The 20383-nt window shown below is 30.8% G+C and overlaps 2 protein-coding genes across 4 annotated transcripts; one reads left to right on the plus strand and one right to left on the minus strand.

Annotated features, from left to right (window-relative positions):
* The first annotated feature begins 5632 nt into the window (after positions 1-5632).
* On the plus strand, positions 5633-11150 carry LOC107926730 (triose phosphate/phosphate translocator, non-green plastid, chloroplastic). Of its 2 annotated transcripts, XM_016857646.2 has the most exons (10): positions 5633-6249; positions 6745-6867; positions 6942-7094; positions 7303-7388; positions 8039-8123; positions 8295-8414; positions 8528-8596; positions 9281-9410; positions 9528-9615; positions 10686-11150. In XM_016857646.2, exons 1-9 carry the CDS (start codon positions 5869-5871, stop codon positions 9602-9604), a joined length of 1224 nt encoding a protein of 407 aa, XP_016713135.2. In that variant the 5' UTR covers positions 5633-5868; the 3' UTR covers positions 9605-9615; positions 10686-11150. The 2 variants fall into 2 exon arrangements, with proteins under 2 accessions (XP_016713135.2, XP_016713134.2); XM_016857645.2 differs by lacking the exon at positions 10686-11150 and having other exon boundaries at positions 9528-9850.
* Positions 11151-13850: 2700 nt separating this feature from the next.
* Positions 13851-16351, minus strand: LOC107926636 (uncharacterized). Of its 2 annotated transcripts, XM_016857534.2 has the most exons (4): positions 15325-16351; positions 14687-14737; positions 14185-14268; positions 13851-13993 (listed from the first exon to the last, which is right to left on the minus strand). In XM_016857534.2, exons 1-3 carry the CDS (start codon positions 16142-16144, stop codon positions 14228-14230), a joined length of 912 nt encoding a protein of 303 aa, XP_016713023.1. In that variant the 5' UTR covers positions 16145-16351; the 3' UTR covers positions 13851-13993; positions 14185-14227. The 2 variants fall into 2 exon arrangements, with proteins under 2 accessions (XP_016713023.1, XP_016713022.1); XM_016857533.2 differs by lacking the exon at positions 13851-13993 and having other exon boundaries at positions 14103-14268; positions 15325-16350.
* Positions 16352-20383: the final 4032 nt, after the last annotated feature.

A 20383-nucleotide genomic window follows, 5' to 3' on the forward strand; every position in this document is an offset into this window, starting at 1 on the left:
TATATATTTCTTTCAATAAATAAATATATAAATGTATATCAAGTTTTAATTCTAAATTCAAAAAAAAAATTATTTACTTCAAAATAAAAAGTAAAATAATTAAATTAAATTTAGGTCAGAGTAACTTGTAATACCCCGAAAATTTATAGTAAGATATTATCCTTAATATAGTAAAATAAGGAAATAAAGTGATAAAAGAAAAATTTTGAGTTATGTCAAAATTGAGAAGTATATTATAATATATTAATTCAAGAAAGGACTAAATTGTAAAAGTTAGAAAAGTTTTGTTGCACAAGAGTAAATACTCAAAATTTGAGGGGTTAAAGTGTAAATATGAAAAAGTTGAAGGACCAATAGTATAAATATTTTAAGAGTGGAAGGATCTAGAAACTAAGGAAATGGATGAATTAGGACCAAATTGAATAGGTGAAGAACTATGAGGGACTAAATTATAATTTTACCAAATTAAATGATGACTCAATGATGGAATTTTAAAATATAATGAATGGCAAAATAATCAATTGGAAGAGAGAGAAATCTAGAAAGCAATGATGATGTTGGAGATATTTTAGATTAAATAAATAAATATTAGTTTATTAATATTTTAATTTAATTTTTAAATGATATTTTATTATTTTATTATTATTTTATTTAGTATATATAAGGAAAGAAAGATAAAGAATCATCATCTTTTTCCCATGCACCCAACATATGAAGAGAAAATGAAGAAAGAAACTTTCTTTTCTTTACAATTTGGTCATTTTACCAAAAAATTAACATTTTCACTCAAAAATCAAAAGAATTTCCATAGCTACCAAGAGAGAAAAATATTAAGGAGGCTATGGGAAGTTAAAATATCAAGTTGGATTCAAGAAATGGAAGCTGAAGGAGAGAGAAAATCAAGATGAAGATTGAAATCAATAGAACAAGGTAAGAACATCATGATTTCAATATATTTTTAAGTTTGATATTATTGAAAAAGCATGGGATTGATGTTAATGTAGAGTTTCCTTACATATGATCCTATGTTCTTGATATGTTAGTGAAGAGAAAATAAGAGAAAGTGATGAAAAATAGTGTAGAGAAAGAAAATAAGAGTGTTATAAACATAGTAATTAATATCTTGCACTAAAACAGTTTTAGACAGCAGCAGTAGGCTAACTTTGAAAAATCACCATAAATTTTTGGAATCGAATTTGAGGATGAACAAAATATAGAATTAAATATTATTGAGTCTAGTTTCTTATAAAAGAAACGGTGTAAGAAATGGAATTGTGAATTATTAGGAATACTAAATTTTGTGAGACAATGTCAGAGTGAATTCGGGTTCCCCTGTTCTAACTTTGGAAAATCATCAAAAATTGGATAAAAATAATTATGCAATTTAATTTATATTATTAGAATTCCGAATGAGTCTATTTTTAATATAAATAAATGAGAACATCATTTGAATCCTGTACGAGGAGATAATTAATTTTTAGTGAAGAAGTGTCAAAACTGTCAGACAGCAGAACAAGGGTGACTTTAAAGAATAAACTGTACTTATTGGATTAATAAAAAATTATGAAAATTTTATGGAAAGAATATATGTGAGTCTAGTTTCATATAAAATTAGCGGATCTTAATTTCAAGTTCTGTAACTCAAGATATAAATAATTTAGTGACTATGATGCAAATGGACAGTTTTTAATATACACATAAGTAAATAGGGAAATTATTGATATTGTTACTTGTAGCATGTTATATAAATTAAGGATGTGGAATGGAGAGAAGGAGGAGGAAAAATGTGTATGAATATTCATCTAGCATGGCTAATTTGCATATTTTAGGCTCAAGGACTAAATTGAATAAAAGTAAAACTTTATAGGCAATTTTGTAAAAATGTCAGAAAAGATCAAATTGTGTGAAATGGACTATTTTATTATTTAATACAAAATTGAATGAAATTATTAATTTAGTTCAAGATCGGGGAAAAACATGTTTTAAGGATTAAATTGAAAAATGTTGAAATTATGGAAAATTCTGATATTTTATAGAATTCATGGACTGTTATCAACATGTATGAGAATAATAGCTGGAAATAAGGATTAAATTGCAAGAATTTTATTTTCCTGACCCTAAGGATGGAATCGTCATTAATTAAAAGTTTAGAAGCAAAATGGTAATTTTGCCTAGAGCATTAATTAAATGCGTTAGAATATGAAATGAATGAAAATAATGATCAAATTTATTTATAAAGATCCGGACGACTCAAATACGAGACTTCATCGTGGAAAAGAAAAGATATCGGATTAATGAAATTATAAACACAAACAAGCAATGAGGTAAGTTTGTGTAACTTGAATTGTATTTTTAAATATTTGAAATATGTGGTTATGTGATGAAAATATGATTTGAATGTTCATTCATGATAATTGATGAAATATTGATAATACTCGATATAAATTGAAAATAAATCCCGGTTGAATGGAATGGAATTCGATGGATCATTGGAAAAAGAATTGACTGTAAAAAGGATGTAGCCCGGGCGGGTGATCCTATCCTGATATAGCCCTCCCGAAGACTACTTGTAAAATGGATTTAGCCCAGACGGGTAATCCAAATTAGGGTCTGAATTTAGCCTGGACTGGTAATTCAGATCCAAGCTCATTAGAGTAATTGTCGTTGCAGGGGATTTAGCCTAGATTGGTAATCCCGACAATACTCTATGAGTTTATATTACAGGGGATTTAGCCTGGACTGGTAATCCCGCTGTAAGGATGAGGTTCGCGGGAGTGTGCTCTCTGAAATGAAATGTGTAAGACCATGGTTGAAAGATACCATGGCAACATGATATGAAATGTGTAAGACCATGGTTGAAAGATACCATGGCAACGTGATATGAAAAAATAAGACCATGGTTGAAAGATACCATGGCAACATGACGGGAAATGAATAAGACCATGGTTGAAAAATACCATGGCAGCGTGACATAAAATGAATAAGACCATGGTTGAAAGATACCATGGCAACATGACATGAAAAGAATAAGACCATGGTTGAAAGATACCATGGCAACATGACAGAAAATGAGTAAGACCATAGTTGAAAGACACTATGGCATCATGTCAAAGATAAATAAGACCGTGGATGGGAGACGCTATGACATCTGTTGAACAATTGATATTCAGGTAATATGTATCAGATGACGAATGGTTATATGAAATGGTTGTGTGAAATATTTACAAGAACTGGTCATATGAAAATATTTGTACAAAATAGTTGTATGAAATAATTATGAAGATAGATAAACGAAATAAGTATAAGTACATGGAATATAATTTATGTTAAGTTTGATATAAGCTATTACCGGAATAAATATACATAAAATATATGAAAATGATGGAGCATGAAATATTGATATAATGAAATAAATGATATATACTTATGAAGAAACGGTAAGAGAATGATATGTTTCATGACATGTACATATATGATTATCTTTGATATATTGATACGAGGAAATTAGGTAAGTAAAGACAATTATTAAACTCAAGGGTGATATGACGAGAAAATAGGTATATCAATGTTGAATTTATATGAAATATGTGCAAGAATACTAACAATGATGTTGTTTGACGCTTAGACAAGTGCCAAGCTATTGATTGAATGGTAGCACATTTAATTATAAGGAGCATTGAAATGGTAAGTACTTAGATGAAAATATAATTTAAGATTTTGGAAAAAAAATAAAAAAAATAAAAAAAATTCTATGATCCCGATTTAATTCCGATTGGTTTCTAATGTATGTTTGGGGCTTCAAGGGCCAATAGAGAGATGTTATGATTATTTTCAAAATATGAATAATAAATGACTCAGAATTATCTGAAAATGTTCAGTAAACTACGGTAAAGCCTCGTACCCTATTCCGGCAATGGATACGGGTAGGGGTGTTACACAAGTTTCCTATTTTATTTCGGAATCGAGTTTAGGGTGAATTTTTTTTCCTTAAGAGTTGGAGGTGTTGAAAAAATTGATTTAGAAAACAATGTTATTATGAACAAGGGAAGTTTAAAATTTTTCTTAAAATCAAGTCATTGTGATATTTATTGTAATAAACTTTAATCGAAATTATACTTGTGCTTTGTACGAAGGCGATTTAGGTCATTTTTCGACTTTCAACTGATTGATTTTATCTACTACCCTCAAACCTTGAACCGCTTTGAGCATGGGCTCAAAACAAATTGAATCATCGTACAAAATGAAAAAAATTACTTAACTTTTAGTGAGAAATTTCTTTCTTTTTATAAAACAAAAACTATGAATATTATTGCGGAAAATAGAATTTATTCTCTAAAATAAATTGTCACTATTTTTCAATAGAATATTGGTGCTCAAAGGTGTATATTAATGGGTTAACTCATAGTTCTTATTTATAGAAAAAATTGTACAAGAGCTTTCAACAAATAATATTTTAATAGAAAATACGAGTTCCACTTGAAGTAAAATTTTGAGGGCGACAACATGCACTAGAATTTGTCACCCATTGTATTATCAGGGCTTATTTGAGCCTTTCGTGTATTTGATCTAATTAAATGTGTTATCCGAACTTTTATTCAACCGTTACAATTTATCTAACCCAATAATATAATAATATTAAATTTAATTTAAATTAATTTTTATATAAAAATAAAATAATCCATAGAATTGGTTTCTGAAAAATGATTTACACTTAGGGTCCGTTTGTTTACATGTAAAATATTTTACGGAAAATATTTTTTGCATTTTCCTGTGTTTGTTTTACAGAAAATAGTTTGGTCAACTGAAAATGACTTACAGGTCAAGGTAAAATAAGCTCTTTTTCCTGTAAAATGACTTATCATTTTGAAAAGCCTAAGTCATTTTTCGAAAAAAACTCATCTATAGATAATTTTTTATAAAAATTAACTTAAATCAAGATTAATATTATTATATTGATAATAAATTTTATTTTTATTTTTAAAAATATTAAAAATAGTATATTTTTCAATATTATTAAACATACATATTTAATTATTTATATTTAGTCATATAATAAATTATTAATATAATTTATTAAATTTAATATTTCAATTTTATTTTAATAATAAATAATAATTTTAAATAATATTATTCACATATAAAAATATTCAATATTAATATTTTAATAATTAATATTTATTATATTTATAAATATATTAATAATAAATGTTTTGTAGTATAAAGGTTAAAATATGTCATAAGTCTATGTACACTTCACAGATTTGTAATTTAGTCTTTATACTTTTATTTTCAAGAATTTAGTCCTTAACTTTTCAAATTTAAAAATCAAGTCCAATTATTGACATTGTTAAATTTTTTTGTCAATTTTATTGATGTTATATTTTTAAGTAAAAAATACTCACTTAATAGTAATATAATTAAAAAATAACATTATAATGAATCTGAATTTAACAGAATATTTTTAATATATATAAAAACAATGTAAAATATAAAATTATACATAAAAATAAATTCAATTAAATAATAAAAAATAAGAAAATTTCAAATATATTTATTTACTTAAAAATAATTTTTATAAAATAATTTTAAAAAATCTACTAAACAAACCTAACCTTAAGCTAATTTCACCGCTCAAATGGAGCAGTAAAAGGTGAGGGTAAGCTTTTTTTGTCCTTAAGCATACTGTAATTCTCATAGTCTTCCCTGAGTCCTCACTGTCTCAGGGACTGCAAGGGAAGTAGCACAACACTACAAACTCGCTGCTTCCAACAACCCCCTTTCTTTCTTGACGGATTCCCCCAAGCTAATTTCATTTCTCTCCATAAATCCCCCCTTCAGATCTCTCATCAAATTATAACCACCAGCACCATGCAAAGTGCAGCTTTTTCTTTACCCTCTCCTTCTTCACATACTTATCTGAAGCCCCGGAATTTCGCTTCCAATCCTACATTTTATCCTATTCACGTCGCTTCCAAAGGTCGTGATTTTTCTGATTCTGCCAATGCCATCTCCATTCCTTCTTTCCCTAAGCGATCCTGGTCTCTCTCTTCCTCCTCGTCTTTTCCTCTCAGGGCCTGGACCTCCGGTCCTTCTCTTTCTAAACCCAGTCCCCTTCAACTTAGAGCAACGGCGGCCGAGAATGCCGGTGAAGCCGGAAAGTCAGGTAGCTTGCTTAAGACATTGGAGCTTGGTTTGCTGTTTGGATTATGGTACATTTTCAACATCTACTTCAATATCTACAACAAACAGGTTCTTTTTTTTTTATCTCCTTTCTTCGTGAAAAACAACTTAAAGTTTCCTTAGATTTCACCTTCTATTTTGTTCTATTTATTTTTTAATATGACATCAGCTGAAATTAAGGTGTAAAGAATCTTTTGCTGGAAAAGTAAATTCAGTTGAAATTCTACAGTTCAATCTAAATGATTACTACACATGCAATCGAATGAATTCTAAGTTATGAAAGATTTTATTTAAACGCCGTTTTGTCGAAAAAGGAAATAGCGATTGGTTGCAAAGCAAATTATGTTGAAGAATTGAAGATAATAATATATATATATTTTTTGGATAACAAAATTATTATATGGATGTTAGATCTAGTGTTGTTATATTCTAGATTCGTGCTCATTTCTAATAAATTATAGTATTGTTTTATCAGTTTTTACTTTTAATTTTGGTAACTAAATTGAATCTCAGAATATAATGAAGAGAATAAATTGTGATTGAATTGTGTTTCGTTGTGCACAGGTTCTGAAGGCCTTCCATTACCCTATAACTGTCACTGCAATTCAGTTTGCTGTTGGGACTATACTTGTTACTATAATGTGGACTTTTAATTTGTACAAGAGACCAAAAATCAATGGTGCTCAGGTATTTGGACTGTTTCAGTGCCAATAGTGATTCTTTTCTGAAATGATACTGATTCTTGAACTTTTTCCTGCCAGCTTGCCGCTATTCTGCCACTTGCTGTGGTGCATACCTTGGGCAACCTCTTTACGAATGTGAGTCTCGGAAAAGTGGCTGTTTCGTTCACTCACACGATTAAAGCTATGGAGCCATTTTTCTCTGTTGTGCTTTCTGCAATGTTTCTAGGAGAGGTCGGGTTTCCTGTTAGCTTTTCTTTGGTCAATTCTTTCTTTTTCACATTCTTTTCTATAAATATCAAAACATAACATCCTAATTTAGATGGATAAAAAAATTATACCTGTTTGAGTTTCCTTTGCTCTTCAATATCTCTTGAAGTTGTTCAAAGTGTTATTTCATGTTGGCTGTTCTAACCTGGATTATGATGTTTTGTTGTTACAGTTGCCAACTCTTTGGGTAGTTGCTTCCCTTGTACCAATTGTTGGAGGAGTTGCACTTGCATCTGTCACTGAGGCCTCTTTCAATTGGTTAGAAAATGCATATGCTAATACCTATATTTAACCATTGAAATTCTTTCAAGCGCAGTGTTGTCAAGGTGTGCGTCTAGGTGTGATTACGCCTTAGTGCTAGATAACAAAACCACCTCAGACCCTCCCCGGTGAGTTGCATGCCTGTTGCACCTAGGCATGCTCTTCTAGAAGGCGATAAGCATAAAAAATGCCTGTCTGAATGAAGTTCTCTTTACTTTCTTTTAGTTTCACGTTTTTCATTAGATGTACCTTTACAAGTAAGAAAGGGATAGCATCAAACTCTCTACTTTTTAATAGTTGAGTATTCAACAACAGTTGTAGATCATAAGAAATCATGCATATCGACCAACGGAAAAATTGCATGTTTTGTGAGTGAACTAGATCACTCTTTAGACACACAGAAGCACTTACAAAAATACATACATATTATGCTTTACTTCAGCAAGTAAGTGCCTTGTTTTTTCCTTTTTCACTTTGCACCTGAGGCAGTACAAGGGTTTTAGCACCTAAGATATACTTTGTGCCCATGACAACACTGTTCATGTGCAATACGTTTCTGATTCTGGTACTGAGATCATGATATCAAGTGCTTATTGAATTTGTTACCTTTTTAACTTTGAGTATAACCTTTGCTTTAATCTATAAAGGGCTGGATTCTGGACTGCAATGGCTTCGAATTTGACAAACCAGTCTCGTAATGTTCTCAGCAAAAAAGTCATGGTTAATAAAGAGGTTATTTTACTTCATCTTTGTTGTGTTTGGTCTCTGTAGTGCTAACTCTGTCCAAGTGGCATTTCGATCCACCATTTGATCCATAGAGTGCAACATGGTCTTTTTATAGTTCAGATTTAATTTGGGACTAACTTTAGTATTGGCACATAACTAGATGTTATTATGTGACAGGAGTCGATGGACAACATTACCCTCTTCTCAATAATAACAATTATGTCTCTTATCTTGCTATCCCCTGTGGCTATCTTCATGGAGGGTGTCAAGTTTACCCCTGCCTATTTGCAATCTGCTGTGAGTACACTCAATCAGCTAAAGTTGCTATAATTACCCTGATTTTGCATTTGATTAACAAGTCTTGTTGAAATTTTCTTCTCATTTGGTTATGTCTTTATCTTGGCGAACAGGGTTTGAATGTTAAAGAAGTTGTTGTAAGATCTCTACTCGCTGCTCTTTGCTTCCATGCCTATCAGCAGGTGAGGATGTGTTGGGTGTTGGATGGTTTTTCCTGTCTTCCTTAAGAACTGCATACTTGAACATGAAGTCATTGGTTTCTGAATTAGAACTGTGGGGAATGAATAAGAAAAAAAGGGGCAACACTTTGCTAAGGTTCCTTAGTCAAAGCTTGAGAGGATTCTTATTAAAAAGTCAAAATCAAAACCAATAAATTCACAAATCTTTTGACATCATGACGCATGCAAAATTTTTAATAATTTGAATAATTTGGATATTTTATTTAAATGGATCATTTTATTGAAATTTTTTTTAAGTTTTTTCTGATCAAAAAACAATCTATGAAAAGTTTGTGCCTTGATATTATTTTTATTTAATGTTTTACATTGTTCTCATTATACTCAATCTATCTGCTTTAATTTTCAAATTTATTTGTGTAACCAAATTTGAAAAGAAATCCTATGTACTTGACCTAAGGAACCTTGGCTACACCCTTCTTTTGAAAATAATGGAGAAAATGTTGAATGCAAGATGAGTTCAGGAAGTATGTTGGATATCCTAATGTCCCTTTGTGTTTTCTTGTTTTGTTTTTTTATGTTGAATTCGTTTTCGATCGATGCCAAAACCTTCTTAATGTAACCTTAATTTTTTTCTTCACACATGATAGTAAGTGCAAAGCTAATTAGTTTTCGATTGTAATCATGCAGGTTTCGTATATGATATTGCAAAGGGTATCCCCTGTTACTCATTCCGTAGGCAACTGTGTGAAGAGGGTGGTTGTTATTGTCAGCTCTGTTCTATTCTTCAAAACACCTGTCTCACCTATTAACTCTCTCGGTAAAATTTACATTCCACTTAGATCTTTACTGAGAAGGTCTTTTTTGTTCTTGTTTGTTTTGGTCCTTTTAAGGCTTCTATATAATCAAGATGTTATTCTGGTGATATCTTGGGCAGGCACTGGAATTGCTCTTGCTGGAGTGTTCTTGTACTCAAAGGTGAAGCGCATAAAGCCCAAAACCAAGGCAGCTTGAAAGTTTAGCCGGTAAGTTTATATTGGTTTAGGAAATGTTCAGTGGCATTAATTGAAGGACATGTTTGCAGTTTAGGCCAGAAAAGTAGTAGGCTTGGTTTGATTTCTATCTTTTAAAAAAAAATAGTTTTCTAATTTTTGGTCCATATTCGTCATTGGGATATTTCATTTTTGGAATGCCACTTGATTTTAGCAAAGAGCAAATGTAGCTGAGAAAAAAAAATATCATTTTTTGGTTTAAGCTTAATGACTTTCCTGATGGTTCATTGTTTCGAATTTGGGTTGATTCCACTTTAGGAGACTTAAACAGTTTCAAATTATATAAAACTAGAATATGTCGGCTCACTACGATCAACAAAGTGGGATTAAATTTTTAGATATGGTATATAATAATTTAATTCTTAAATAAACAAATTTGAAATTAAAATATTGAAATGTTCAAGCTATACAAATTAAAGTTATTGAAAAATTCAAATAATTAATGAGGTGAAAAAAAACATAATATATAAACACTAGTATTCCTATCACATGCGTATGTATCACGGGGTTAGATCTTTAGTTTTGCAAACTGTGCAATCTTAAGCGATTTGTTAGGTTCAAATCCTGTCTAAGTTAGCCTATTCTCGGAAAATAAGAATTCTTGTAGAAATTCTAAGGTACTGAAGCAAAGTGGAAACTCGAAAGACAAAAGAAGTTACAAACAAACAAAAATTCACAGAAAAATAGCGCATACCCAATGTTTGAGTAAATGTTCTCTATAGTATTCAATATTATGAAGGATTACAACCAAGTGAATACAAATGAGGGGAATGTTTTTATTTATAGATGATCTCTCCAAAACTAACGCTATAGGTTGAGTTACATTGACGATTGAGATTTGTGTGTATCTTCAAGATGAGAGTCTTAAGAAACTTAAACTATATACTCTATGCATTTTTAAGATTTACATTAGTTACCTTAATAATTCTAGTAGTAGATGGGTTTCTCTATGGGTTCCACAAATTAGGTTAGTTTATGTGGGTTAAATGAGTCTCATTTAATAAGTTGACCTCTATGGGACGTTCTGTGCACAATGTTCACAGGTTTTGATCAGTGACATGTGGCATTCTCCCCCACCCATTCTAGCAACACCGTTGTCGCGTCCTCAGGATGACATTGGTTTGACTCATCTCAAAACGGTTTCGATGCCTCGATTGATTGCCAACTACTCTCTATTAGGTAGTTTTACCTCTTGAAGCATTTGCCTCGGCTTATGTCTTTGTTGCCGCCTAACTTGCACTGTATTTTTCTCTTGTACATCTTGATTGTAAGAGGTCACCGCTTTTACTTGCCCCTGTTATGACTTGTCTCGATCGGGATCCTATTGATTTACACAAATAAGCTTAGGCATGCCTTATTGAACATTGGGTTCACATTGAGTCTTGCCGCTAACTCTAGTTTGTAAGTCACTCGGCTTACTCGTTTTTAAACTCTGAAAGGGCCCTTATGTCTTTGTCAAGCTAATGGTAAGTCATAATGCAAAACACTAAATATGTGTTTGAGATGTACCTCGCTTCTAGCATTTATTCCCTTATTGATAACTCAGTAGGCTTAATCTTGTTATTCTACTCCTTTAGCATTTTCAAGGGGGTCTTTGTAGCACTCTGATTTACCAAGTTAATATTCCCACCACACGGAACATCCTTAGCTAGTTAGATTGTCAACAATACCTTAGTTCCACCTTTTGTGTCTCGACTCATCGGCATAACGCATTGTTGTCTTGAGTATCTAAGAAGCAAATACAATCTGCAAAAAGAATTAGTAAAACATCAATTTTGTCAAGAAAATTCAAGTAAAGCACGAAATCACAATCATTTAAGTGAGTTACCTCAAAGTCTTCTTTACCTTTTTATTGACCAATTTACAACTCAACTCTGTGTGCTATTCCCACAGTTGGGACCAATTAACCAATTAAAATTCTTGATATTCTTGGTTGATTTGCTAATCGAGAGAAAAAAATTACCTGTGACTTTTCTCGATATAAACAGATCTGACACCCTCGTATCAACAAGAACACTTTTTCTTTGACCGGCGATGTTTCAACAGAGTGTAGAACGATTTTCTCAACTCAAGGAGTAGTGCACGCTAGAGATCAACTTCCTAGGCATGCACCTGAAAGATGAATAGTACAAAGCGCAATCCCACATCGCCTAAATGCTTCAATAGTTCTCGAATGAAAACCTCACGAAATGACAGGTGCAACAGTTTCTCCTAATTGTAAACTACTTAAGTGAGTTCATTACGAACCTAACGAGAATAATCAGTCTCCTCAAGAAACCATTGAAAAAGGAATCGTCAGGCCAGTGAACATAGAAACACTCAAAAGGCATAAAAACACTGAAGGAAAATATTACAGTGATCCCAACTTTAAAGATTCCCTCACAAGGTGAACAATCACACAAGATTCTGCACACAAATGCAAGTAAAAAGTTTTGGTCTGCAGTAGTCTTTGAAGAGATAGACGGAAGAATACAAATATGCGGATATAAGAGCAGACGCTTCAAGGACTTAGAGATCTACTACCACTCCACCTTGAAAGAGATACTAGCGGTAAAATATGGCATTCAATAATTTGATTTTTAACTGATCGGATGTCATTTTAATATTGAATATGACATGGCAGCCTTTAGCCAAATGCTAAATTTCAAAAAGAGACTACCCAACGCTCAACTCCTGAGATGGGCACAATGGTTCAGCCAGTACAATTTTACCTTCAAGCATATAAAAGGCAACACCAACATCGTCTTGGACATGTTATCCAGACTTCCTCAGCCTAAACTAATATCAGTCATCGCGTTTATGGGTCCTTACCATCCCCAATGCTTTTCCTCTCCCTCTTCTTCAAACACCTCCACAACCTCAAACCTAGACTTGCTTTTCCTCAAATGACCTCTTAGACTAACTCCAAGTGAAATAAAAGATGACATAGGTCATAAAACCCTTGAAGCCAGAGCCAAACAAATGTTCTACCATTAGTCCAAGGTAATAAAAAAACACAGAGACAGTGTTATCAGACCCATAGGCATAAACCCGGAATTTTCGTTCCTCCACCTCTTTCACACCCTGTACTACGAAAGCCTCCTAAAAGAAGCACTCTCACTGTTATGGTACCTAACCCAACTTTACACAATCGCCATTGAGTTTCCAACAAAGAACATTCAATGGGTGGTCACAGGACGTTCCACAGGGAACACCCTTAGAACCTTCCTAGAATGGTTCTCAACCACTGAGACATGGAAAGATCGACGTGAAGATTACATCGAAGAAACCTACATAATAATCCTCTTCCACAGGGCCCTACACGAACAAAAGATTCACACCAACGACAAAAACCCACACTAACTTCTTCTATTCCCTGTACGAGAACCCTTCATGAAGCCAAAATGGTACAAAGGTATTTTAACTACCTTGTGCATCAAGAACAAAGTCCAACCCTCGAGCGAGTTCCAGCTTCCAAGCATACAAAGAAAATCCGTAAGAAAACTATCCTAAGAGGTACGTGGACGAACTAGTACAAGACATGGAATACAAGTGAAGCATGGAAGATAAGTAAGAGAAATTGTGTTTCTTGCCAAGACCCATTAAAAACAAGGCATGTGAACCTACCGATGTTGATCACATCAAAGGTCACTTCCTTCCTACGTAACCCATATTGGACAAACTAAGGAAACTACTGTTGACTCGTTCAAATTCGTAAACCTCCTTTTAACCGATTGGGTTCATCAAGCCTATACACTGTGCAAGATTGATAGATACCAAACGGACGACAATATTGTGGACGATAAAAGCTTCGCAACAGCAGTCGAAGAAGTTCGAGAGTATCAAACAGGAAATCCTGTAGAAGGAAGATCTGGATATAGTTTGTGAAGTTATGGGATGAACAAACACGACAAATATGTCATTCCGGAGAAGACAAGCCATTTTCGAGACTTTTTCGTCTTGTTATGTATTTTGTCACGTGGTGTGTTTTATTGTGTTCTACACCGACCATTTTGCATGAGAAGTACCTACCATTCATCATGTAGTGTCGTAAGTGTAAAAGTCCACGTTGCGTAATAAATATTTCTTTATGTCATGTATGATGTAAATTCACTATTCAAATGAATAGTGAGTTAATTAGTGAATAGTGTTTGTTTTGTTCCTCAGTTTAAGAAATTGCCTATAAATAGGCAACGAGTCTTTGCAGAAGAGGAGCTTTTTTAACTATGTTTTGCTACTTTAGATATCAAATTGATATAAAGAAAATTTAAATACCAAAAATGATAATCGAATACAAGTTTAGAAATTAAATACAAATTTAACCCTTTAAAACATGAAATTCAGAGATGCAAAAGTTGGCAATTTGATCATTCTGCAATGTTGAAATTAAAATATGTTAATTTTGCTAGACCAACTCAAAATGATTGGTATAAATGGGAACATAATATATATGTGTATATATATACTCTCCCTCAACAAGAGATCAAAAAAGTGTATATAACAGAAATTAAGAAGCTATGCAAACAATGTAGTGGTATAAGCCAAGACAAAAGTAGCATTTACATGGAGTTGATAAGCAAAATGTTGAATGTCCCTTGTCTCAAGACTAGCTGCCCATTATCCAGGTTGCCATATATATAAAACTTCCTGCAAACAATGTAGTAATGTAGTGCTTAATTAAGTGCTTATACTCCTGGTTGTGTTTTTTTCGTATTATAATTATATTTTAATTATTTTATCATATTAGGCTTAAGAATTGTGATATCTTAAAAAATTTAAATGTATTTATTAACTAAGTATTAAAATATGCTTTTATTTTAAAGAATTTGATCCCTATACTTTTCAGATTTAAAAATATAAGTCATGTTAGGTTAATATTATTAAAATTCTTGTGTTAAATTTAAGTTCATTTTTCTTATTGCATGTTTATCAAAGGAGTATTTTTTTATTTCAAAATGTCATATTAGTAGTGAATTTAATAGCATTAATTCAGAAATTTTGAAATTTAAAAAAAAAATAAAAAAAATTAAATTTCAAATAAAAAAATTAAATGTAGAAAAGATACCTGCTAATGCGACTGCCAATGATAGTGTCATTTTACCGGATGCTGAGCTTTCTGCACAATACAAAGTTTGATTACTTCAAACATCCAACCATCAAACTAACCACATAGTTACACAAATCTGGTAGGCGAAGTTAAAACCCAGCCAAACTCAACTGGAACCTTAAGAGACAAATGTTTGGAAATATTTAGGTAAAAGTATCAATAAGTTCTTATAGTAAGAGTTAGATTGTATTTTTTATTCAAAAAAATTAAGTAAATTAGTCCACATATTTTAAAATAAAGAGCAATCTACTACTTTTAGTTAAATTTTTTATTCATTTTAACTATTAAAAATTGATTATGACTAATAAAATAACCAAACAGGTAAAAAGATCAACTTTTAACTGTAAAAATAGATGAAATTTTTAATAGAAGAATTAATTTACTCTTTGATCTAATGTGGATTAATTTTTTTTTTAAGTAGAGTGGGCAAATTCAACTCTAAATATGAGGGCCTCGATGGTATTTTAACATACTGAATCGATTGAACAACAAATTAATGGTATGCATAGGTTAAATACATATCATACATTTGAAAATTTTCAAACTGATAAACCATCAAATTTCTTATAAGATTCTTAGGAATATATATATCTGACCTGAATCACAATTGGTGGTAGAATTGAAGCTGCCACACATGCACAACTGGTTAACCCCGTCGGTTCCAAATCCACATGCTCCACCAGTGGCCTCACAAGCTCTACAAAACTCATCGTTTCCTTGAACTGAATATTTCACTCTAATCCCATAAGACCACCCACCTGCCCCATCAACTCTCAGCGGTGCTAGACTATATGCACTACTATACCCTTCACACTGCAGCTTGCTCAGATTTATAGCCTTGATTGCCTCAAATGCCACCGCACAACACTCTGGCGGCCCTGACCCATAAACTGATCCTACCTTCTTGTGACCAATCAGGCTCCATGCCGGACAACCATAGTAGTCCTCGCATCCCATCCCTGATACATTCCTACATGGCAGATGCTTCCCAGGGAAACCCTGGAACAATGGTGATTCAGCTGAACAACCTATGAGCATGAACACGTTATCAGGTGTTGGATTGAAATATGGCGCTCGCCATTGCTCAACGGTGAAGCCGTTGCCTCTACCGCCTAGAACGATGGTGTCACATGTTGACATGTGGGGGTCGTGTAATGTGAGTGCTTGATATGCATAGTCTATATCTAGGACCCTGTATGACCCTGAACTGATATGGAACATTAACACATCATTCATGCAGAACAACAGGTCTCTAAAACCAGGATGACCACAGCCGTAATCAAGAGAAAATGGGTAATCTATGGTAATATTTCCACAATATGATCGACATGAGTTAGCTTGATTGGTGGCAAAACTAGGTGTAGCTAATAATGCTAGAAAACTCAAACAAACAGTGAGCACGAACAGTAAAGTCATGGCTAGAGAGTGGGATAGGGAATTGCATTTGGATTGGAAATTTATTTAAGAAGAAAGAAAATGGAATAGTGGAGGATGGAATGATACTTTGCTTGGAGAGGAGAGGAAATGTTGGGTTATGTGTGTGAATAAATGATGCAGAGGGGGACTTTATTCACATGATATGTTGAAGAATCTAGTTACAAAAATAATTTTTTTTTTGGGTTTTTGCTTCATTTTTTTTTGTGCGTGTTATGCTAACTTTAGAATGCTTTTTGAGTTGACAGATTCAAAAACGTCATTAAAGACTTGTTTATGGATTTGCTTTATAGCCAATAAATGTTTTGCTTCTATAGCTCTTATTTGAGTATATGTTTAAATTAAAATTAAAATTATTACAACTAGAATTACAAACAAATTAAAAATTAGAAAAATCCAAACTATAATTAGTTAAGAATTGGAATAATCCACACTATAACTAACTAAAGGTCTGTTTCTGTTTGGTAAATTGAAAACTTAAATAATGAAAAATTAAGTATTAAACTTTTACTGTTAAAATTTGTAAGTGTTGAATTTATATTAGAATTTTTTGATAGATTAGTAAATATAATTACGTTGTTTGATAAAAATAAATTATTTATTTTTAATTTTAATCTTATTAATATAATATTTTATATTACCTTGAATAATTTTAGATAAAATATATCTATGGTAATTTAAATATCTTATTTAAAAAAAAGATAATTTATTTTAAATTTTTAATAAAATAAAATCTCCTTCATATTTTGGCTTACTCATCTTAATCAATATTTTTTTTAAAAAATTTTATATTAAGTAAAAAAATCAAAATGATAGTCAATCACATTCTAAATTTAAAACTTAAACATAATAAAACATAATGATATATAATTGTACATGATGTGAGTTTTATTGTTAAGGTTTAGTGGAATGAAATGTTTTATGTATTTCTAAAAAGATAAGAGGTTAAACATGCAGTCAAGTGGAAAAAGAAGTTTAAATTAAAGATACTTTAATTTGAAATTTAGGCTAATTGCAGATGAAAGGCTCATGAAGCTTAAAACAATCATCATTTTATTTCTTAATAATCACTATTTTCTTTATAAAAATTTATATGATTTATTTATAATTATACACTATGGAAAAAAAAGTTAGATTACATAAAAAATTAAAAAATTAATTGAGTCCCTATAAAAAAAAGTGCTTAGTGACCCTAAAAAAAACAAATTGGTCTATTTGTTAACGAAAACCATCAGTTGATTGGTTTGATCGTTAACTTTGTTGATATGATTAACGGAAATCACCAAAAATTGTCATGTAATAGTATGTTGACATGACATGAAATAAAAAATATATATATTTTTTTAAATTAAAAATTTCAAAAAATAAAAAAAATAATTAAAATGTATATATAGAATGAAATGGTTGTCTAGATTCATTTTGGATGAGTGTAAAATTTAAAAAATTTAAAATTATTAAAACAAATAAAATATGTAAAAACTAAAAAAAAATATAAAAAAATTTATAAAAGAATAAAAAAAATCTCATGTATTTACTTAATATTAAAGAGCTGTTGTTGGGTGATGATCAGCTTCAAGAACTATTGATCAAATCAACTGAAAAAAGAAGGGCCTGCTCGCATCGATCAAATCAATGTAAAGCCGAGTCACTACCCTAAATTTGAAGCAATATTTGAGAGCAAAAGGGCAGATCAAGCCTGCAATTAAAGGGGTGAAGTTACGGGTTGAAGATAAGAGATGCCGTTTGGCTATTGCTGCTATTAAGTGCAGCCCCATGGTCATGGATCATATGATAAAAATATGGTGGTGCTTGGTTTCTAGGAGCTACGAAACATATGGACAAATTGTAAGATGGAAGCTTTTGGTAACTTTTTGTATAAGTCCTTGTATTATGTATTTTTTGTAGATATAATCTTTATAATTTGATTTTTTTTTGTCTTTTTATTTTTCGCAACATGTATTTTATATATATATATTAGAATTTTTTAATAAATAATAATTTTTAAGTTTTTGCACATTTGAATTTTTTATATATACTTCAGAATTTTTTTTTACATAACATTTGATTACTTTTTATAATTTTTTGAAGTTTTTTAGTCTTGCACTCTTTCAAAATGAATCTGAACAACCATTTGTTCAATTTCATTTTAAATGCACATTTTAGTTACTTAAAAAATATATATTTTTTGAAAAAATTATTTTTTAGTTTTTACTGGTGTGCAATGCCACAACAATATATTATCACATGGCAATTTTTGGTGGCTTCCGTCAGCCACGTTAGCGAGATTAACGGTCAAGCCAATCAACTGAAGGTTTCCATTAATAAAATAGGTCAATTGATTGTTTTTGGATCACTGAAAGCTCAACTGGATGTATTTTTTCATAATGACCCAATTTATAAAAAAAAACATGAATTTTTTTTGAATAATATCATTATAAGTTTTGATCATATTTGTTCTTTTTTGATATAATACCTAAAACTACCCATGACCCATCCCAAACCCATAGATAGGAGGATAATGAGCTTTAGTGCACTCGAATCCACGTCCTCCTATATTGACAGGAATATCCATGCCAATCAAGCTGAAACTCAATTAGCAAACATGAATAATTTTTTAAATGCTAATTTTTTAGCAAAAAAGTCATCTCTATTTGGTGGAAACATTCGGAGCAAATTTTTCATTTCTATCCGAATTTTAAAATTTTTAAAAATAAATTTACTTATTTAGTTAAAATAACGAAGAATTTCAAAATATTTCAAAAGATAATTTGAGTAACTCAAATCCACCTATAAAATTTCACTAAAAAATGATTTTTTTTTAAATTTATTATAATCTCCTAATAAAATAAAAAACTTAAACTTCAAAATATTATTTTTATTTAATTCTAATTATTTTTATTTAACTTAACATATATTTATTTTAAATTATGTGTTAGTTTTTATTTTTAAATATTTTGAGATAACAAACTATTTTAAAATTTCCTTAATCAAATTTGCCGAATTGATATTTTAAAAATATTTCCAAAGTGTTATAAAACTTAAAAATAAGATTCAAAATGTATTGAATCTTTTGTAAATATTTTTAAGTATTCTCAAGACATTTCAAAAATATTATAAAGATAATTTCAAGCAATTTTTAGACTAAATATCCATGCCTAGCTTGTAGATATTGATACTCAAACAATGTCTAATAGCACTTTCTAGAGTGGTATGGTATCAATACCTAGCCTCCAAGTATTGATATATTGGAAGTCAATAACTATAACACTGTCTAAAAGAGTATGTTATTAATACATGTTCATCAAATATCAATACATCCTCATGAGGTACCGATATCTATCTTGAAAGCATCAAAACTCAAATACATTTAATGGTTATTTTTCTTCAAGGCATCGATACCACTCAAATCAATGAGAATATATAAATAGGGTCCAATAACACTCAAATCAAAACAAAAAGCAACTTTCAAATATCAAAGTCCAAAAAGCTCTTATTTCATTTGTTATACTCATTTTCCTTTAAAAATCACTTGTGCTTATTTGTTTTTTCAAATCTTAATCTTTGTATATCCACTTTCTAGAGGTTTTAAATTTTTTTATATTTTTATTTCTCTTATTTGAGAGGTTATTTAAGGTTTTGGATAGAAAACTTTAAGGGGGATAGTAGTATTATACCACCCCTTAATCCAAGCTAGCGATGACCCCAGTTAGACAGTGTTACATTCGATGCCCGAGGCATCTTCAATGATACAATTTCTTTCTAAGGTTATACAACTCCCGGGTCTCTACAAGAATGGCTAATATAGATGGTTGGAAACTTTGAACTCATCTAATTGGTTTAAATATGCTATAAAAGGTGAAACTATGAAGTATATGCAACAAGAAATATTCATGAGTCAGGCTACTTGTTTAACTCCAAAATGCTCATTCGAAATTTGAGAGGATTTGCGAAAAATATTAGGCCCAAAATAAGTTTGGACAAAACAATTAAGCCTGTTTAAAATATGGGTCAAGCTCGACCTAACTCGACCCATTTTTTATATTTATAATATAATCTATTATTATTTTTATATATTATATAATTTATAACACAAAAACTTAATTTATAGTAAAATATAATACTATAATGTAAATATTTGAAAAATTAAGATGCTTACATATAAAATGTTAATTTACATAAAAAAATGAATAAAATGTTAATAAATAAAAAAGAATATAAAAT

The sequence above is a fragment of the Gossypium hirsutum genome, chromosome A07, assembly GCF_007990345.1.
Source record: "Gossypium hirsutum isolate 1008001.06 chromosome A07, Gossypium_hirsutum_v2.1, whole genome shotgun sequence".
Lineage (NCBI taxonomy): Eukaryota > Viridiplantae > Streptophyta > Magnoliopsida > Malvales > Malvaceae > Gossypium > Gossypium hirsutum.